The following is a 22,176-nucleotide window of genomic DNA, read 5'->3' as shown; positions in this document are numbered from 1 at the left end:
CACCCAAGGACACATATGACCAATCCACGCGGCGAGATGCACATGCTGCAAAAGCCTAGACACCAGTATTTGTTTGGCTACAAGAATTCTTCACACGTCCAGGACACACCTCAGAGCCATTGTATTATTTGAGGTCATCACATACAGATATTCATTCATTCAACTAAATCTACAACGTAGTCCGCACTCGACACTTCCAACATTGTCTTGCTATTAAGCGCCAAGATAACTAACTGATAACACCGCTACTCAGTACCCTAGTGCAGTTTATAAGACAAGGAAAAAATAAGACAAGAAATACACCATGCATTGCGGTTTCTCGTGCATTGCAAAAGTGAAAAAGACATGGATATATGCATCCCTCGCTTTCCTCATTTCTTCATGCCCAACAAAGCTTCCATCTCCCATCGTATCGCGCGAATCTGAAAATGGCAGAAGAAAGATGAAACCATCATGATTGAGCTCCATCTCTGCAGTGCATAAAATCCAGATTTCCTCTTTTTTCCCCAGCTATTTCTCGGTGGTGCTGAAAATGCAAAGACGTGGGACTGATAAAACTTGTAGATCATCGATCAAGGACATAGCAGCAAGCTCAGCATTTTGATCCCCGCTCCTTGCTGCGATGGGGCGTGTCGCGCTACTGGCACCACTGGCAGGGCGTGTTCACCAGTGGGATCTTAGGCAAGTTTCCAATGCCATCAGAACTACTAGCTGTTACAAGTACAGTAGTTGTTGTTTTTCTCGAAAAGACAAGTACAGTAGTTGTATCTCCTGAAGATTGCGCTGACAGGCTGTCGATCGTGTGGGTCTATCCGTACAGGGCTGATGGCTGCTTCGTTCTGCTACCTGCAGTTCTTCACACATCCTGCTAGCCAACATGGTAGTTGGTCCTGAATTGCTAGTGCATACATATATGATACAATGATACATAATGTAATTCAGGATCAACGGTGTCAGGTGTTACTAGCAATTCAGGTGATACATAATGTAATTCAGGAGTACATAATACCATTGCTCTTTGTTCTGCCAGTGTCAGGCGTTACAAATGAAGTCCTTTTAGCAAATTCTGTTCGGAAATAAGTGGAGTGGTTTTAGTTCAGATTAAAACCACGTCACTTATTTCCGAACAGAGGCAGTAGTATAACTGAAGTGAAATGTTACCTGTTCTGTTTCAGGGCTGTGGCCTCATGCGTTCCATCATCACAATCTCAAACCCAGAAACTGAGAACCAAGGAGCAACAGATACCTCGGATCGCCATCAGACAGCACTGCCGGGTGATCTGCCCGCCGTCCCATATGTTGTATCCAAGGAGATGAGAGCCAACACTAAGTCCTTGATCCGGGTGAACTGGTGGCACAAGTTGCTTCAACTTATTACACTATGTCATCTGCTATCATTAATATTCATGGCTCCTGATTTGTTGTAATAAAAGTATATAATTTAGTGATTTTGTGGTCCTTACATGCTATCCATGGTGTAATGATTACATATTGTGCTTTAAAATGTACTACAGGTTATATTTTGCCGTGATATATCTATAAGGATTGCATTTTTACAAGCTAATACTGTGATTCTGCTTGCAAGAAATTTGCAAATAAGTGATTATTTGGCTTATACCAATTATTTGTGCACATCGGTATTAAACAGACTGCTTTTTTGTGCATCAGTCGATACATTCATTGCACGTTCAATCTTACTAGTGCTCAACAGTACCTGAATTTCTTCATAATATACTTTTCTGTGGTGCTTTCAGCATCTTTTTGTATGGTTTCATGACAACTCTCGTCTTTCAGATGCTGATAACCCATGGCGACTGCCATTGCAGATGGCATGAATTATCTCTGGAGACCGAATCACCGCATTTAGTTTAAGTGGAATACAAGAATAACATGACCACATTCTGTCCCAAAAATTGAGCTGAATACAAGAATAATAGTACAATATTTTTTCATGATGAGTGAACAATTCTATGAGTAGCCAAACAGTGTCAACTGCAGATAGATTGCAAAATGTTACACGGACCAGAAGACAAATATCTGAGGTCACACAATGTCAAGGAGATCAGAGTTGAAAGTTTTTCCGAGCCGAAATCTAAGCCTCAAGACAGGCCATTCGCCCAGCAGCTTCGTGAGAATGGGCAACAAAGCTACTGTAATGCAAATTGCAATGGCCAACCAGTGGAGATGTGGGGGCAACACCGTATATAAACCAGTTGAAAAGGCTGTGGTAGTTGCCACATATGCAAACCACATGAGCTTCTTAGTAAAGGATCTATAGTAAACCAAGAACTCATAATCCTCCCACCTTGCCATGATGCATATGAAGGCGACAGCAAATGAAGAGCACATCGCTAAGGTGTCAGAGATCAAGAATGCCTGAAATGCAACCTTGCGAGACATGACGGGAAGTCCCTCGCTTCCAGCGCCATTGCTGTATCCTCCAGGTAGGGTGAAAGCGGCAGCAAAGGCTATTGTTGTAATGAGGATTGCTACTAACGAAGTGTTGGTTGTGTATATTTGAGTTAGTGATTTTGCATCCTTCCTTGATGCATTAGTCGCCTCTTGCTTGGCTTTCCGATGAAGATTATAAATAGATCCAGTATGTTGAGGATTTGCTTTTAGCATAAGCATGCACACTTCATTCTGCATTAAGTAATAAAAGGGAAGGTACAAATGACCTCATTCTGGGTACAAATGACCTTATAGCATATAAGCATGCACACTTCATTCTGCATGAATTAAAAAATAACATACGTACCCAGTTTAATGTCTTGGCATTCTGTATGACTTTCCACAGTTCCCAAGTTGCTGGATCACCATTGTTGTCGATCATTGTTACATCTATATCCTCATGAGACAGTAAGGCAGCGACTATTTTAGGATTGCAACTTTGGACTGCATAATGTAGAGGGGGTTTTCCTTGGTTGTCTTGCATGTTAATGACTTTGCGAAGTTGCGGTGTCCTCAGGATAAAGTCAGCAAACTCTGCATGATTGTTGGTTATAGTTGTATGTAGGAGTGTCAAACCATCTTGGTTATCTACTTGACAATAAGGAGCATCAGGACAATGTTTAAGAATCTCTCTAGCAACATCAATATGACCTCGATATGCGGCAGCATGAAGCAGGGAAAAACCTTTTGTGCTCACTTCATACCCTAAAGAACAATCATGTTCTAGCAATACTCGTAGCATGTCAACCTTGTTATAAAGTACAACCAATCTTGCTGGTGTATTGCCGTACTTGTTAGCTGCTCTGGCCATTTCAGGTCGCATCCTCATGATTTTTGTAGCGATGTCTGAAAAATAGTCAAGATGCATGAATTAGTTAATGATGGTTGATGGACCAAGCGATGATGATTGCCTTTGGCGCATAATAGATACTGTAGATGCAAAAGCTGAGGAATCATAACATCAACTATGCTGTAGATGATCCTAAATTTTCAATCCCATGGCTACTTTGATACAAATACTACACTATATTACTGTAACTTATGCTGTGCACCTAGGTCTCACCTCCATTCCCATTTGTAGCTGCGGCATGCAAAGCATTGTTGTCACACCGTCCCGCATGACTACAATCTGGAATATTCAAGAGTTCCTCGAAAACATCTGCAAAATTTCTCTTTGCCGCGATGTACATGGGTGAGTCATTGAACTTGGTCACGTGCTTCGACAGATCAGGCTCTGCTGCTATCAACTCCAGCGCAAGCTCCCTGTGACCGCTGCGAATGGCATAGTGCAGTGCATTGCATCCATGCGTGTCTTGTTGCAGGATTGCCTCACTCAACCGCCGTGAACGGCAGCATCGGAGCAAGACAGAAGCCAATGAGACCCAGCCACGTGTAATGGCAGTGAGAAGAGGCGTCTCCCCATCCAAATTTACAGTGGCAAGGAGTGATTCCTCCAGTGCCACCGCATCCGTGCAAAATACCTGGTGGCCATGGATGGAGGATATGTGGAGGCAGGTGTTCCCTTGCGGAGTTTTCCCATGAAGAATGCTTTGATCTTGCGAAGCCATCTCCTCCATTGATGTGGAATCACCAGATGCGGCTGCTTTCAGGAGTCGTCGGTCCATCTGTGGCTCTTTGTGTCCGCCTTACGATGAACTAGCTGCTGATGTATTGTCTGCCATTGATATCTTGATTTTAACTGCTGAGGAGAAAAAACTGAGCAACTAGAAAATCTGCTAAATTAACCGAGCTCCATGAATTCTACTCAGAAAGTTCCGCAAAATTATTCAAAAGTATAACTAGAGGAAACAAGTAACTGTAGCAAATGTAAGCCTAAATTAACTCGATGGAACTGTAAGTAACTCACCTGATCTCAAAGGAAAGGCACTGGAGTACTCCACGGGAGAAAGAGAAATGCTGCTGTTTAATTCTCTTCAGTGGGATATCTATACATATAGTGGACAGACAAGCAACCAACCAGTTGATGAAAAACAACCAATAAACCTCTTTATATTCGTTGACCATAAATGCGCGCACATGTGAAGATCAACCGACATGGAGAATCTGCCAGTAGGAGGTAGTACAGTTACCCTAAAAAATTAATACAAGACAGGTTCTGCAAAATTAGACAAAATTTGGATGCCCGCTGAACTAATGCCATAACAGTAATTAAGTAGTCGGAAGATGAAGAGAACATCCCACTAAACTAATGTTCCATGGCGCATGACATTTGATTAGCCATTCGACTACACCTTTAATCTGATCATGACTCCATGAAACACAGTCGTCATCCTAGCACTCAGGGTCAGGGGGCATTTGGTTTGGTTTGGTTTGGCTGAGGATATCCCTAGCCATGTGTGGTTGGGGATATCCCCATCCTCGTGTTTGGTTCTAAATTGAGAGGTGGTTAAGGCCTTAAGGATAGCCCAATTTATGTTTGGTTAGAGACGAATATCTTTCTTGTGATGACATCTTTGCCATGAAATGGTAAGATTTCCCCCTATACTTGTAATTTGAGTTCTGTTTTTTTAATCAACTAATTACACAAAATATTTATATCATGGAATATGACAACAACACCATACGAAAAATGCATTGGATTGTAAACATATCCATGCGTACAACCAAATGCCTACACTCTAGTCTGACAAAAAGAAGTGTCTGAAACTACATCATACAAGCCACACATTATAGCAGATTAAAAGATGAGCTCCAGACCGAAGCCGATGTTGCTATCTCATAGTATGTCACAGCCAGATGCAAACATACTACTCTGAAGAATGTTATCTCCAGTCTGTAAGCAAAGCACGCGCCGCCGTTCCCCGCCGCCGAAGCTCGCCATCTCCTAGCCGCCCTTGCTCACGTGGGCAGAGCTTCGGACCGAGGGAGGAAAGGGAAAAGGAGGGGAGAAAGCGGCTGCACCTCGACCGCGTCGCCGCCGCTTGCTCAAACGCGCCGCCGCCGATCCAAACTGTAGCCGCCGCTACTGCTGCCTTGTCCGTGACCGTGAGGAGAGAAGGAAAGTGTGGATAGAGTGCTCTGTTCGGGAGGGGCGAGAAAAGAAAGGAAGGCGACGGGAGGTCACCGACGCGTCAGTACCATCCGCTAAAATTTCACGGCTCCCCTCGAGCAGCTTTTGAAGGAATATTCCTTGTAGGTTTCTATATCTTTTATTCTATTTTGGCCCTCATGAGAATTTTGGGGATTATCCCTAAGCCATCTTCACCAACAAGCCAAATGAGTGGTATCCTCTCTAAAACTGACTAAGTACCCCTTCAGGCCTCCATTTATTTTGAGATAAAGTTTGACTACATATTTAACTATATGTCATGAAACTACCAGGAAGTGTCGGTACCGAGGAGGGGACCAACCGACATAAGGAATCCTTCACTAATTGTAAATACAAATTTGCTACTCTCAGCCACTCTAAGACGCTTATTTAGGAACAGGGGAGTATATCTAACAAAATCTTATCTAACTTCTTTGACATTTGACTTTGCGGGGGAAATTTGTGTCAATTTTTTTCTTTTCCTCTCTCTCTCTCTCTCTCTCTCTCTCTCCCTTTTTCCATGCTAATATTACTTGGATGAGACATAGCTTACTCTTGTCTTAGATGAAAGCTACACGCACCCCAGTAAATACCCCTCCCTCTCCAAAACTCCGCTCTCACCGGTCGTCTTTCCCCCTCCCCCAACCCACCAAGAACAAACCCACGGAGAAACACACATAGACATGCAAAAAAAGGTACGGGCAACCTTTCCTCTGGCCGCCAAGGAAGCCCAGCACACCGAGTTCGACCGTGAGTACATCCTCGCCCGCCTGAGCAAGAAGCTGAACATCAGATACACCAACAAACCCAGCGCGGCCGACCGAGCATCACCAATTTTGAGCGGTGGTTACAAGAGGAGCGGTACAAGGTCTTGGGGCTCGACCTCGAGTACACTATAGCCTGTCACGGTAATCGACAGGTCGCCATCGCACAGCTATGTGTGCGCGATCACGTCCCGCTCTACCACTTCTGCAGAGCGAACAAGCATTACACCAAGCTACCCGAGTTCCCCGGGAACCGGCGCTATACTTTCGCTACTGTAGATACCTCCTCTGACTTCGAGGAACTCATGAACTCCGGCTTGTATTTGTCATCCCTCGTCGACATACAAACGCATTACAGGATTGCCAGCAGCAACATGAAGCCATGGGAGAAGGACACCCTCGAAGACCTCTCTGCAGCCATCATTTGTCCCTCCTACAGGGGTCTGCACAAAAGTACAAATAGGCAATGCCTCAATAGGACATGGGAGCAGCCTCTCAGCTCAGAGCACATCGCATGCATGGCCAGGAATACACGAGCTATAGCATGTACAGATGTATGAAGAGGAGCCCGCACACTCATCCAGCAACACCCATGATAGCAGCTGCTCCACCGGGAAGCATGGTAGGAAGCTCTAAAATTGCAAAATAATGGTCCCACTTCTATCTTCTGTTGTTCCACGCTGGCGAGTTCAAATTTCAATCCTCAAAAAGTTTGGTTGTATCATTCAAGTTCTTGTACCCTTGCAACACCTCCAGCTTTCCAGACAACAGGATTGCGGCAGACTTGGTCACATGACGGATGCGATGACTACTGCAGAACCTAGTCGGAGCACTTTTGCTCTTCGACAGAGCGATTGTGCCGGGGAAACTTCCTTCCTGGAGGGGGGAATCGAAGCCATCGTCATCACCAACACTCTGTTCATTCGGCACGATCATCATCTAAGAGGCTCATGCCCCTTATTGAATCAGATGGAGAAGGTTCATGACACCGAGCCGTTGGTACTTCTACTTCTTTGATCACTGGCCTTTACTTTAGATTTAGATAGCCCCTCTGGTCTGTAAAATAAATATCTTCTTACCATGATAATAGCACCTGAACCAAATGTTTTATTTTGATTATCATCAACATCTTCACCAACACCATCTCATCTCCAAATCCTAGTTCATTCATCTTCTCAATCTTTGTGTCAAACCTCAAATTGGTTGTTGGGAGTACTTTTATGTGTTGATATCACCTTGTAGTTGATGATAGGAGATTTATTGGTGAAAAATTGTTATGTTCACATTGTTTATCAAATATTTATACCCACTGATCATGATCCATATGATGTCTCGTGAATAGATCCATTAGGATATTTAGGACATGGGAGAAGTCTTGTTGCTAGTAATCATGTGAAGTTGATTACTGTTTGATGTTTTGATGATATGTTGTGTTGTTCTTTCTTTAGTGGTGGTATGTGAATGTCGACTACATGACACTTCACCATCTTTGTACCTAGGGAAAGACATTGTGGAATTAGTTTGTAGATGATGGGTTGCGGGAGTGATAGAAACATAAACTCCAGTTTATGAATGTTCTGTGAGGGGCTATTTTAGATCCTAATGTTTAATGTTATGGTCCGATTTATCTTCATTACTTCTCATGTATTTGTCGATGTTTGCATGGAGGGTATAATCATAAGTAGTTATTATTTATTCAAGTAAGGACAATACCTTAGTAGGTAGCACCATGAGAGTGTCATCTACATACTGAACAACAGGAAAATTGGGGTTTGTTGATGACAGAGGCTATGAAAGAATGCATCTAGCAAGCATATCATTCGTCATGACAGATTGTAGCAGGTCCGCGGCCCTTGTCTGACTCTACGTTTATACTTAAAAGGAATACCAAGAACACCATTTAAGCGAATGAAAGAGGAACCAGAAAACAATAACATCTTAATCCAATTTATCCATCTTCCATCAAATCCTTTATGCTCAAGAATATTGAGGATAGCTTCATGTGCGATAGTATCAAAAGCCTTTGAGAAGTCCAATTTTAGCAGAATTACAATTCTCAAGACCGCTCCTTTGCGAACTTGGATGGCATTTTCCGCAATCTGTTTTGTGGATGATATCCTTCCATACCAGGAGGATCTGCTGGAGAATCAAGGGTCCATTCCAATAGACATAGTGCAAGAGAAGAGAATTGGGTGACTTGAATATGCAGCAATTTGCCCGACTATGGATAGGCAGGCATTCCTTTCTATGGGCCACACACTGCTCCTAATCAAGAAATTGCTTTAGGGCAAGAGTCATGTGTGACCAGATTGGAAACCGAATTCCATTCCTGATGAGAAACTTAGAGGCATGGCACTGATGGATGTATTCAAAAGACCATGCCCGCCAGTCTTGAATAGATATGCTTTTAAGAAAGCCATACTGATTGGCATGAATACATTTAAAATAACACCCTAAAGCATGTTTCCAGAAGTTTAGTAAGGAAATTCAAGCAAAGTATTAGTCAAAGAAATTGGCCTATAATCTCCAATCATTTATGGGCTGAGCTTCTTAGGTATCAAAGTTATGAGAGAAGAGTTTATATATTCCAGATATATTTTACCCTCATAAAAATCTTTGACCAGAGCCCAGAAGTCAGCCTTTAAAATACTCCAACACTTCTTTAGAAAAAGCCTAGTGAAGCCATCAGGCCTAGGGGCCCTATCAGGTGCCATCTGCTTAATGACAGCTTCAATCTCCTCATCTGTAAATGGCTTTGAAAGGACCTGAAGGCCATCCACTTTATTCAGAAGCTGCTGCAAGTTAAAGCCCATGGATAGGCCCTCAGAGCAACCCATCATATTCTTAAAGTCTTGCCAAAACTTGCCAGCAATTTGACTATGACCAGTTTAATATCCCCATTATGCAGCTTAATATTAGCGATTGCATTTCTTTTGTGTTGTCATTGCATGAAAAAACAGTATTTTCTTCACCAATTTTAATATTCCTTATGGTGCATCTTTGTTTCCAATAAATACAATCTCAGCGCCTCCTCGAAGTGTTGTTTGAGGATTGATCGAAACTTTGATTCAGGCCTATAAAGAGATATTTTCTCCTCCAAAGTATCAAAATGCAGAATAAGTCTATTTGCACTCAACAATGATAGCTTTGACCTTTGATAAACTAGTGTGCCAAACTTTAAGAGTATGCCTTAGACTCTTGAGCTTCTCAGAGATTATAGCATCATATAATTTTCTCTTAGATGGCTTATTCCAAGCAGAAGAAACACACTCCAAAAACCAGGAAGATTAGCCCAATAAGTCTCAAATCTGAATATTTTAGCTTTTGGAATGGATGTGCCAATTGTTACTACACACAGTACATGATCAGAAGCTGTACGTGACAAGAAAAAGCATGGTGTTGGGATATTGATAGTCAAGAAGGTGTGGTGAAAAACCAATCAATCTGTGTCAACAGGGGCTGATCTTTCATATTGGACCAAGTAAACTGTCGACCTTTGATTGGGAGCTCAACAAGGCCTAGATAGCCAATAACTTCATTAAGCAAAAGAATATCATTAATACAGCCACCTGGAATATTTCTGTTGTCGAGATACCTTATGAAATTAAAGTCACCGAACAATAACCAATTGTCATCAAATGGGTTTGTAAATCATACAAGCATCGAGCAAAATCATCCCTTGCTCCTCTTGCTCAACTTTCCATGTCGGCAGACTACCAATCTGAGCCAGTGTCGATGTGCCAATCTGCACATCACCGATGGAAGTCGATGCTTCTATCACAGGAACCACACAAGTTACTATTGAGCCGCCTGTTCCTAAAGGTGACTGATGCATAATCTGCATTTATGTGCTACGTACTACTCTCCCCCTCTCGACCAATTTTGGTTTGGAGACATTGGTCAAGTTTTCAAACAAGACACTTAGATAAGTTTTCTCACCATAAAGAAGTTCCGATTCAAGGAACCTGACGTCCATGCTTCTATCGCACCAGCATTTTTACCCTCTTTGTCCAGAATATCAACAGGATCAGCGATTAGGACAGAGAACTCTTCTTATATTAAAGTACCTACACATTGCTTTCATTGAGATTTCAGCAAAAAAAAAACGAGATAAGTAACTTCCAACTCAATATGTCAAATGCCCACCAGCTGAGGTAGCTCTTTTCTATGCATAGAAGCAAGCTAAATTCTTTTTCTACTCTAGCTTAACAGGTCTCCTGACCAAAACGCACATTTTAAAGACACTATTAATTGGTTCCACTAATTTAGACATTAACCTTTTCCTAGGCATGCATGCATGCTGGAGCACTCTATTTTAATCTTATATTGTGTCTTCGAATTAATTCTTGAATGAAAGTTATGCATTAATATCCTTTAATTAAAGTCCATAGTAACTTTTGACCTGATGACAATAGTTTTTTTCACCCCCGGTATCTTCTGTGCTAATGGCATGGTAATTTGTGCACCGGGACCCGATAACTTATGTATAAATGTCATGGTAACTTCGACCGGGGGTGAAAAAAATTATTAAAACATCTCCCTGATAATTTATGTGTAAACAACACGGTAATTTATGCATGGCAACACTGATAACTTAGGCACAAACACCACATCAACTTTGACCTGAAGGAAAAAACTTGTCAAAAATGTACCCCGGTAACTTTTGTATAAACATCATGGTAATAACACATAATATACATGATAACTTAGGTACAAACACCATGATAACTTGAAACCCGAGGAAAATTGTTGAAAATATTTAACCTTGATAACGTTTGTGTGAATATCATGGTACTAGAAGCACTGCATACCTGACACTTACGTGAACCGCCGAGGGGGGGGGGGGATTTGTCCAAAAACATATTCCCGGTACTTTATGTGCAAATAACACAATATTATACACACAATTATGTTGATAACTCACTACAAACCCCATGATAACTTTTGACCCGGGATAAAAGTTTCTCGGAAACATACCCTGATAACTTGTGTGTAAATAACATGGTAATACACATGCAACAGAGCTGATAACTTACTTGATCCATATGTGGTAACATTTTGACCAGGTTTTTTTTTGTTAAAAAATACCTCCCAATAACTCATGTGTAAACAACATGATAATACATGCACATGAGAGCTGATAACTCATATACAATTATCGCGGTAATTTTTTGATCGAGGAAATGAAAATTGTTAAAAAAAACATACCCCGATAATTTTTGTGCAACATGGTAATATACACAAAGCTAATAACTCACTACAAACATCATAATCACTTTTTTTACCCTGGGATAAAAGTTTGTTCAAAACATACCCCAGACACTTTTGTGTAAATGACACGATAAATTATGTATGACAGACATGATAACTTACATATCCTAGATGTGATAACTTTTGGTCCAAAAAAAGCCACTAGCACATATCGACATGAGATCTAGTTTTGAAGATCTCATCGAAACGATTATTTTTGTGAAGACGGTTTTTCAATCGGGGCCACTATTTGAGCTATAAAACATCTTAAAATTTTAAAAAAAAGAAATTTAGGATGACATCAACTTTTCGTCCTTTAGTGCATATCGCGTAAGATACACAGTGGGAGGAACCCAGCGCCCTCATAGATTAGCGCTTCTTGGCTGTCGGATTCGTTTCTTGATGTGTTTCTGGCCGTTCGATCACGAGATGGAGGGATCTGGGATGTCGGATCAGAACAAGGGACTATAGATCGAAACAGTGTCAAAATCCCGTGCCACCGCGTGTGATTCCAGTGCCCCGCCGAGGGCATTTTGGAAATTTCACATGGCTGAAAAAATGCCCAATAGCGACAGGGGCGAGAGGGCAGGATCCGCCCGTTCCCCTCCCCCTCCCGCCCACTCTCCTCTCTTCCCCGCCTCCCTTCCATGAAAACCCTAGCCGCCACTATCCGCCGAGCTCTCTTGCCGCCGGCGGCCAAGCCCCTTCGCCATCTCCTTAGCCCAGCCGGTCGCCGCCTCCGTCGTTCTCTAGGTAGGCAGCCGCTTCTTCTTCACTGAGCCCCGTCTGCATCGTGCTTGGCGCGAGCGTCTAGGATTTCTAACCACTAGCGCCTGACACCACCGGATGGGGGCGGCCAGTGCTCCACCCCTTGACGCCGCCAAATCCCCGTAGCGGAAGACATCGACGAGGACGCCGACAAGGCAGCGGTGAGCGCCCTCTCCACTTTCCCCTTTTCCTTTGGTTGTTCGCTCTCGCCGCCGTGTGGACTGCCCGTCCATGCTCCCATGCCCAACCATCCTGTATTCCTTTTTCCCTCGCTGAGCTCGCGTCGTCGTTGTGGTACGCCTCTCTTTGCAGCCGCCTGTCGACCGTGTGTGCCTCCTGCCACCACCACCAAGATCTGGGAGAAAGAGTAGGAGGCAGAGAGGGAGATGGGGTGGTAAGAAGAGAGGGTGAGGAAGGAGGAAAAGGAGATCCTCGCGGCACTCATGGTGGTCGCCCAGATCCCAGCGGGGGTGGCATTCCAACTCCAACATGCTCTGTGTTGTTCTAAAGGTGAGATGCCACCACCATGTTTTAGTAGCTCACATCTATCTGTACTCATTAGACTGAACTTGTGTTAAAACAAGAATACTGATAACCTGGCCATCTTTATAATAAGAATAGGGTTGATGTATGTGCATAATCTATTAAGAATACTGCATGTGCAGAATACATATATGTTACTGCATCTACGTTGAGACAGAACCCTTTTGACACATTTGTATAGCATCTACATTGATAACCTGGCCATCACAGAATACATAAATCTCACGAATATATTATACCTATTTATAATAAGAATACTGCATGTGCAGAATACATATATGTTACTTCTCATGTATGTGACTACTTCATTTTGACACATTTGTATAGCGTTGGAGCCTCATTTCTGCAGTTCCTTGACACAATGTGATACTCTGCATTCTTAAGTATACTTAATTTGATTTTATAGATAGGGTTGCTACTTTATATTCTGGTAAAGAAGAGGATGATGTTTTGGTCCTGAGAAAATTGGAACCACCATCAGTCTTTTGTCTAAATGGATTTAACAAAGAGAAGAGCAAGGTGAACCAGGATTTATTGGCAGCATGATATTATAGCTGATGTGGTTCTTACATGAACCAGTATTGATTATTTCTAGTTTTGCAACGGAGTGAGTAACTAGAAGCTTTAGCGTTTTACAATATTTAATGTATATGTACCTTGTGATTGTGGAAATAAAAACTTAATAACCTTTGACCGCAACATCAATTGATATTGTATCAATTCATTGAGCTTTGGAAGTTGGATCTGCCACTATACATATATGTGAGCTAATATCAATCAGTTTTTCCTTTATTCTACCAGATTCCTTCACGGCTGCCTCCCAGCCAAATCCAGCCGCCAACCAGCACGCGCTCGCCTTGGTCTCCTCTTTCTCCCTGATGGCCTCTTCTCCTCCATGGTGCTAACCAAACGGAAGGGAGCACTGACACCGGGTTGGATGCTCTCTCTCTCTCTCTCTCTCTCTCTCACACACACACACACACACACACAAAAGATATATATATTTTTCAACTGTCTAGCTCTCATAATCTAGCTTCGGTTATATATTCTTTAAATTTAGTAAATGCTGCTTTTGATTAATTCCAGTCTTGAATTTCCCCATCTATTTGCTTTTCTGCGAAGTATTATGGTTAGCCTGAATTAGTTAGTGTGACTTTGGTCTTGTGCCATTTTTCTTTGAATGATTTGCTCGCAATCTGAAAATTCATGCTTACGATTTGTCAAGGTGAAGATGTCTGTTTAGGCTATTAGTTCTACTTTGATTCTGCGCTCGATTTAATTTTCCATAGGATGGCAATATACAAAACTATAATGGAGGTGTCATTCATGGTCAGGCTAAAACTACCTAATATTATTTTTATGGTAGGTGTAATATTTTTTTCTTTGATGGTATTATACATTATGAGTATGGAGTTGTTTTATTCCAAGTACAGAAGAAATTGAATCTGTCTTGCATGACCAATGTTTTTATCTACGAATGACCTTAGTTGAATTTGTGTTGAATTGTTTAAATTTGTTGTCCTTTTGTATCTCCCAGTCTTATTATACATTGCATCTTCCTTTTTATGACCCAAAAATAGCTGAGAAAGCATGACATGCCATCATATGTTTTCCATCCTAAGCTCATTTTCAGGCCTGCTATTATTCTTTTTTGTCCTTCCTCAACTGTATCCTTTCTTCACGGTTCTCCTTTTCTTATTCAGGTAACCGTTGATGATGTTTAAAAAAGACACCACCAATAGCAGAGCACTCTATTGCTGCAATTACATGCAGGTACAAAATCAATGCTAACTTTCGGGTCTCCCCTTGTGGCCTTTCCTGTAATCATAAGAGCTACAAAGAGACTCAGTTGGTTTTTGTTCTGTATGATTTGATGTTTTTATATTTGTCAAATGAAAAAGTACTCTGCTTGCTTTTGTAGCTAAGAAAACTCTCTGTTTATATTATGATATATGTGCATATATTATTTAAATGAAGCAGTAAGAACTGTTAGAGATGGCAATCGTCGAGGGAGCATTTACTTCTATATTGTCTGGATCATGTTTACATAATTTTCTTGGTTGCAAATGCTCTACAGTTTTATATCGACCACACATACAATGTTTACTTATAGAATTCCAAGTATGGAAGAAATTATTGATAAAATGTGTGTACATTTATATAACAAATATGCTTCCTTGAATCGTGTTTCATGTGTTTTAATTTAATGTGTGAACTGTTGAATCAGTGATGTAAAGCTGCACCATCTGTACTTTTCATGTATTCATATACATCTATATATTATGATTCTCCACTTACTAAGTGCCCTATATGATGGTCAATCCCTTCCACTGTATTTTCTATTTGCTTTTTATGATTCGTAGCTATGGTAGAAGCCCCAGATATAGGGACACAATCATGTTGATTGTCAGTTTAGAAAAGAACATTTGATTTGACATTTTTGGGTTTTAAGATGATGCGCTTTGTTTTCATGGTTACACAAAGAGCCTTTTTTGTTAAATGACCCTTGTGCTGGTTGTGTTTGATGGCGCTGAAAGAGGATGCCTGAATATGCGTAAATAATGGCGAATGGTAGATACATTTATTTAATTTTTTGAGGAGACACCGCTGCGCGAGACTGTTCTCTGTTTAAGATATCCAAAAGTTGGCACCTCAAGCCACACTTATCGCTCGTGATTCTTTCTTTTCTCTCGCCATCAAGTTTGATCCCTCAGTTTCCGTGCAGCCCCTTCTCCGGACAAGCAAAAGTCGTGGCTGCAATGGATACCGATTAGATTCTCGACCAAGGTTTGCCCGGGCCTGCATCCTCCAATAACAAGAAGATGTGCCCACCTATCAAGGTTAGCTGGAAGTTAACAACTTGCTTTGTAAAAGGCTTGGGATTTTCAAAGTTTGTAGGAACCCCTTCTGAACAGACCTACCACCTTACATGTACTTGAGAATAGGAAGAACAAATATTCCGAAGAAAACTTTTTAAAGTTAAAAAAGATTGCATGCCACCACATACACTTGATTTTTTTTGTCATGGCCAAAAGAAAGAATGAGATAAAAAAAGGCTCACATAAAACATATATTTTCATAATAGCTTTGATGATCAGCACTTAACAGAGCCATTCCACCCCTATGCTTTCATTGACAAGCAAATTCCTAAAAGTTCTCATACTTGAGAGGATGGCCCTGCATATGAGAAATAAGCCAACCAGAGACAAAAATGTGCTTAAGAATGCAAATAAATTTTATTTCTTTTGAACCAAGGATGATGAACTTTTTTGATAATCGCTTGCAAGACAAAATAAAAAAAACATGTTATCAGATGAACCTGCTTATGCAGAATGCTTTGAGGATATTCATACATAATCCTTTCTCAGTTTGCTTACATGACTGGGTTAATAAAAAGAAGCATGTATTGTACTCCCTCCGTTCCTAAATATAAGTCTTTGTAGAGGTTTCAGTATGGACTACATATGGAGCAAAATGAGTGAATCTACTTCTAAAATGCATCTATATACATCCGTATGTGGTTCATAGTGAAATCTCTACAAAGACTTATATTTAGGAACAGAGGGAGTAACAGTAAAGAAAATAAGCTATTGCCCATGTATAGATCAAAAGATTTTAGTCTGTGTTTCTGCATAAGCCTAAGCCCAAAATAACTGGCCTTAAGTACGTCCCATTCGTATGCATTCCCTACTCAGGGAATAAATGCCTTGTGTATGTGTGTGGACTGAAATCGTACCTCATTATAGTAATTCATAATCAGTTCCATTTTTTAATTTGATGTTGCGAATATATGCTCATCTTGTGCAGTTTAGCTTTCAGATAATTACTGAGTTATTTCCTTTTTTGTTGTTCTCCACTGATGGAAGAGGTTCTAATGATCTTGCAGTCAGAGGGAAAATAAACTCACAAAAATATGAGCCAGGTGACCATGATCCACTTCCAGCAAATTTGACTTATTGCTCCCTATTGGGAATATTTATTTTCTCATGTTGTTTATTCCTTTGCACAAAGGAACTGCATTGTTGAATCCAAAGGTAGCTAAATCATGGGAATGCAAAATTGCATATTTATCCATGTGGGTGTGGATTTTTATACTTTGTTGTGATTTAGAAAGTGTAATTTCAATGACATTCAGTTGTAATTGCTCAGCCAAATAACCCACGTACGTTGTTAATCTGAAGACAAATTACACAGTTCTCTCTTAATACTGTCGTTGCATCATGTGAGACAAGTTACTCCAGTTGTACATAGGTATCCATCATTTCCCTCAAGTATCAAGTGTGGCTGATATGTTGCTCTCACCTATATCATCTTTTTCTTGCAGGCACCTTATTCTTTCAGCTGCAATATTTATTTGGATCTCTCAGTTGTGAAGTGCCATCATGTGTCAAAAACGCCCTTATATTATAGGACAGAGGGAGTATTTATACTCTGCACGCACAATGTTACCGATTTGTTTTCAGTCGCAGTATGCCATCTATCTGAATTTTGGATAGCTTGCATAGTGCCTAATAAGTTCATGAGCTAATTATAATATTATTTATAGAGCTTCCATATAATCATTAGGATGATGAAGCATGTAAGTATTGTCACTACTAATTGCATTAGCTTCGCCTCAGAACTTGGAAGGAGGAAGTAGAGTTATCAACAATGATCAACTATGAGGTACCATAGATATCGACGTTTGCAGAGCATTGTTTCCAATTGTCTGTTATCTCATTGTGTTTATGAGCGGATACATCTCCTGTAACCTTTATTCTTACAGTTGCTGATATGAACTACTTGGCTATTTATAGAATTTATGACTTTATGTTTGTACTATTTGATGCAAATCAGTTGTCCTCGGCGAACATTGTGCCTTGCTTTTGGTACAAATTGTGCCTTTATGATCTATAGTGAAATTTCGGTTATCCTGGGCAACAACTATGCATTGTTTTTTGTATATATTTAATTTGTATGTGAGCCCCTATACTGAACTCAGTTATCCTGGCAGCAACTATGCCTTGCTCTTGATATATCTTTGTAGTGTTTGTGATATATACTGAACCCATTTATTCTAAGTGGTTATTCTAATTATCTTTGAATGTACTAAATGCTTTGTTATAATGAATTTTTAGACGCTAGGTCACCGTGATGAGCCAGGCAACGCGCGCCAAGGCGCGCTTTAGATCTAGTATGCATGTTATTAGAGGGAGGAGTACACGTGAAAGAAAAATTAGTCATTATAATGCATGCATGGATATAATTAAAGTGGAATAAGAATCGTTCTTGCCTATTGCTAAAATCCGAACGTTAGGTAGTTATAAAAGTCCAAAAGAATAAGGCAATAGCCTACTTTGACAACTCGACCAGTAACATGCGTAAAATATTGGCTGACAATATATTTGGGTGCATATAAAGTAAAGGGAAGATTGTTTGGCATGACCGAAGGCGAAACCGAAGGTACATATATACAAGGGACAAACTGCCTCCTGACAACTTATGCGATAGCATTACATTTTTCTAGAGCATCTAAAATAATTTCCGTTTACATACCAAATGGGCAATGCCAGCATATTATTGGTCCGGTTCAAGCATGGACAGATTTGCATCTGCCAAAGAACATACATATCGTTTCTGCAGTTGAGCAAGGTTGGAACTTATGCTATATAACATGATATTTGTCAGCAACATCCGATCACGGAAATGAATTTTGTTTGCATACCGAAATCACAATGCCAGTAATTCTTGGTCCAATTCAAGCATGGACAGATTCCTCACCTGCGACTGCGCCGGCAGGTGGCTGGATGTTGGAGAAAATTGGGAGCCATGGGATTGAGATCCGACGGTGCACAGCAAACGCTCTGTGCTGTGCTGCTGCGTCCGTCTCTGCTATACCATTACACTTCTCTCTCTCTCTCTCTCTCTCTGTCCGCCGGAATGGCAACGGCGGCAGCGGCGGCGGTGCGGCGCAGCCTCGGCGCCGCAGGCCCGGACCTCTCCGTCGCCCACCTCTGCTGCCCCTCGACCCCCACCACCTACAACGCAGCCCACCTCCCACCCACGCCTGCCACCCTCCTCGCGCTCCTCCGCCGCGCGCCAGCCTCGCATCCCCACGCCGCCGCGCACGTGCACGCCTGCCTCCTCAAGACGGCCTACTTCCGCCCGGGGGGCTGCACCGTCCCCAACTCGCTGCTCGCCTCCTACGCAACGTCCGGCGACTCCCTTGCCGCGGCGAAGCTGTTCGACGAAATGCCCCTCCGGGACGTCGCGTCCTGGACCTCCATGATGCGGGCGCACCTCGCGGGGGGCTCGGCTTCCCAGGCCCTGTGCATGTTCAGGGACATGTTAACTGCCGGTGGCAGCGTGCCTGAGCCGGACGGGGTCGTCCTTGTCGTCGCCCTCCGTGCGTGCGCCGAGCTCGAGGACCTGGCACTTGGAGCCTCCCTGCACGCTGTCACGGAGCGCCGTGGGCTGCGGGGCGCCGATGTCTTCATCGACAACTCGCTCGTCGACATGTACGCAAGGTGCCTCGACCTATGGTCCGCCAGGAAGGTGTTTGACACGATCCCGTGCAGGAACGTGGTGTCCTGGAACACCATGCTCTCTGGACTCGCGCGCGCCGGCCGCGCGGCCGACGCGCTGGACCTTCTCGCCTCCTTGTCATTGCTGAAAGAGGGTGACATCGGCTTCGACGAGACGACGCTGGTGGTGCTGCTTCAGCTGTGCAAGAGGCTTGAGGGCGGCCAGGCCATGTGGTGCCGGTCTGTCCATGCCGTGGCCATCAGGAGGGGGCTCCTATTGTCCTCGACAGGCTTGCCTCTGTTGAACGCCCTGCTGGATGCCTACGCCAAGTGCGGCCTGCTCGAGCACACGCTCAGGCTGTTCCGTGGCATGCCCGAGAGGAACATCGTCACGTGGAGCACCGTCATTGCTGGATGCACCCACAACGGCCGACCGGGCGATGCGATCGCGTGCGCCGTCGCAATGAGGGAGGCCGGGGAAATTCCCAACTCGGTCACCATACTGAGCGTCCTCGAGGCATGCGCAGACTGTGCGGAGATGGCAGCGTCGAGATGCGCCCACGGCATGGCGCTCAGGAGTGGGCTAGCCTTGGAGCGGGACGTCAGCAACGCTCTGGTGGACATGTATGGAAAATGCGGCAACCTGGCTGCGGCGATGAGGGTGTTCAATGCGATGCCTCGAAGGGACGTGCTCACCTGGAACTCCATGATCAGCGCGCTGGGGATGAATGGCCGCACACGTGATGCCCTCGCCCTCGTCGACAGGATGGAGCAGGAAGGGGACATCACGCCGAATGGTGTCACGATGCTGGCCGTGCTGTCGGCATGCGCGCACGGAGGTCTGGTGGAGGAGGGTGTGGCCTGCTTCGAGAGGATGACGGCGACACACTCGGTTGAGCCACAGGTGGAGCACCTATCGTGCATCGTCGACATGCTCGCACGTGCAGGGGACCTTGAGGGGGCCGCTAGGGTCATTGAGGAGAGGATATCCACCACCAGCAGTCCAGCAGCCTGGAGCGCGCTGCTAAGCGCCTGCAGAGGCCACAGCAGCGACTCGAAGGTCGGCCGTAATGCTGCCTGCCGTGTCCTGGAGTTGGAGCCGGGCAATGCGGCGGGGTACCTGATGTCGATGGGCGTGCCCAGCGCTGGCGAGACGGCAGCGCGGTTGCGGCAGCTGATGAGGGAGAGGGGAGTAGGGGTGACTGGCGGACACAGCATGGTGCAGGTGGGGCGCGATGCTCACAGCTTCATGTCGTGGGACGGATGCCACCCTGACAGAGCGCAGGTTTACTCCATGCTACATCTCCTGCATCAACAGATGCTGCCGCCTACTCCTCCACATCCAAATCACCATCATCTTACCTTATTATCATGTACACCAGTGTCATGATTAAGGTACATATACGAAGTCCTCACCATCATCTATATTTATCAACTCGGATATCTATAATAATATATATATGCTAGTAATTAGGCCGAATTTTGTAGTGCATTTTGAATACCTGCTTTGGATTTGTTTGAGTGCAATTCTCAGTATGGTTCTTTCATCACCTATGGATGGTGGGTACGCGTATGGAAGGAAATGCAGGATTGCATTTCATTTCTTCCGTGGTAATACTGGAGACGCCAACGGTCAAAACAAGATGACATTTTTTGAAACCGATGATGCTGTGTTTACATTGTTCGCCATTGCCATCCGCAGGTTCGCCACCGGCTCCATGAGATACTGTGGAATGGGTTCAAACTTTATCACCGCGCTCATTGACGGCCTCTGCTGCACGCACCGGAATACCACCTTGCACATCCTCTCCACCAGCCCTTTGCAACGTGAGTCATGGCGGACCGTTGCCATCATGAGCTCCATCAGCTTGCCGGCTTCATACCTGGCCCACACGACAATGGGGAACCATTGCTGGCTGCTCTTCGGCATGGCATCGGCGTCTTGGTTACTACCATGCTCGACGATCTTCAGGAGGAGCATGCCGAAGCTGTGGACATCACACTTCCCGGTGATGTGTAGCTCCATCCAAACCTCCGGCGTGGCGTACCCGAAAGTGCCGCGTCCGCGGGACAGAGATGCGTCTTGGCACGATTGACAAGGCTTGCGAGGCCAAAGTTGGCCACCTTCGGCCTGAGGGTGCCGTCGAGGAGGTATCTTGCTGTTGCTAACTTGAATGGATTTGTCATTTTTGAATAGCCTAACTTGTTCTTCCTCCGAAAGGATGGATGAGTAATAGAAATATCGTGAGTGTCATTACCGGTGGCAACCGGTTGGTCTGCGTTTTTGGCAAGAGAATAGCAGTGTTGTTCCTGTCATCTTCTGGTTTACTTTATGCTACCTATTGCATGATATTAGATTATGATTAGACTTTAAACATCAGTATGAATTTTGCTCTGATGGAGATTTTCTGTTCAAAGTGCAATGGATGAATTGCTCTTTGGTTTGATTCATTATTATTCGTCTTCATGTTGCACACTGTGAACTGTAGATTTTTTTGGTATTTTTTTTTCTGGAGGCTGGTATGTTATCAAGTTGTTTGTGCTGCCAGCTGGATGAGTCCTCTTTAATGCTTGTCCACTTGTTACGCAACTTGTTTCTTTTTGTGCCCTGATCTAATTTTATGAATAAGAGCAATGTTATATTAGCACTCCCGTTTCATGGCGTCTGTGGTATCCATAATCCATTTGATTGGTTTTTATCAGCAATTTGATTTGTCTTGTATAATCTTTGCCTGCTGGTTCATTTCCTAATATGTTTCCTTTTCCTGGCTGGGCCTGTAAACATTCTTTTAGTATTGTACTGGTTTGTATCTGTATAGCTGACCAGTGGACATTCTTTTATTTTTGG

At 43.4% G+C, this 22,176-nt stretch overlaps 2 protein-coding genes and 1 long non-coding RNA gene across 12 annotated transcripts; 2 read left to right on the top strand and 1 right to left on the bottom strand.

The window, feature by feature from the left end:
• Positions 1–1,878: 1,878 nt before the first annotated feature.
• On the bottom strand, positions 1,879–5,580 carry LOC123143746 (ankyrin repeat-containing protein NPR4). Of its 8 annotated transcripts, none has more exons than XM_044562744.1 (5): positions 5,374–5,580; positions 4,319–4,542; positions 3,515–4,150; positions 2,759–3,297; positions 1,879–2,643 (listed from the first exon to the last, which is right to left on the bottom strand). In XM_044562744.1, the coding sequence occupies exons 3-5, from the start codon at positions 4,074–4,076 to the stop codon at positions 2,044–2,046; spliced, it is 1,701 nt and encodes a 566-aa protein (XP_044418679.1). In that variant the 5' UTR covers positions 4,077–4,150; positions 4,319–4,542; positions 5,374–5,580; the 3' UTR covers positions 1,879–2,043. The 8 variants fall into 8 exon arrangements, with proteins under 8 accessions (XP_044418679.1, XP_044418663.1, XP_044418699.1 ...); XM_044562728.1 differs by having other exon boundaries at positions 4,319–4,515; positions 5,374–5,574; XM_044562764.1 differs by having other exon boundaries at positions 3,515–4,153; positions 4,319–4,397; positions 5,374–5,536.
• Positions 5,581–12,107: 6,527 nt separating this feature from the next.
• LOC123143731 (uncharacterized) lies at positions 12,108–17,639 on the top strand. 2 transcript variants are annotated; one of them, XR_006471008.1, is made up of 7 exons: positions 12,124–12,443; positions 12,595–12,792; positions 13,627–13,757; positions 14,529–14,598; positions 15,551–15,665; positions 16,692–17,076; positions 17,150–17,639. It is a non-coding gene; the product is annotated as an uncharacterized lncRNA (long non-coding RNA). The 2 variants fall into 2 exon arrangements; XR_006471007.1 differs by having other exon boundaries at positions 12,108–12,443; positions 16,692–17,639.
• Positions 17,640–18,513: 874 nt separating this feature from the next.
• LOC123143719 (pentatricopeptide repeat-containing protein At2g17210) lies at positions 18,514–21,779 on the top strand. Of its 2 annotated transcripts, none has more exons than XM_044562691.1 (2): positions 18,514–20,613; positions 21,031–21,779. In XM_044562691.1, exons 1-2 carry the CDS (start codon positions 18,634–18,636, stop codon positions 21,091–21,093), a joined length of 2,043 nt encoding a protein of 680 aa, XP_044418626.1. In that variant the 5' UTR covers positions 18,514–18,633; the 3' UTR covers positions 21,094–21,779. The 2 variants fall into 2 exon arrangements, with proteins under 2 accessions (XP_044418626.1, XP_044418620.1); XM_044562685.1 differs by having other exon boundaries at positions 18,584–20,723.
• The last annotated feature ends 397 nt before the right edge of the window (positions 21,780–22,176 follow it).

Source organism: Triticum aestivum, chromosome 1B (assembly GCF_018294505.1).
Source record: "Triticum aestivum cultivar Chinese Spring chromosome 1B, IWGSC CS RefSeq v2.1, whole genome shotgun sequence".
Classification (NCBI taxonomy): Eukaryota; Viridiplantae; Streptophyta; class Magnoliopsida; order Poales; family Poaceae; genus Triticum; species Triticum aestivum.
Note: the sequence above shows the minus strand (reverse complement) of the source record. Positions and strands in the feature narration are given on the sequence as shown.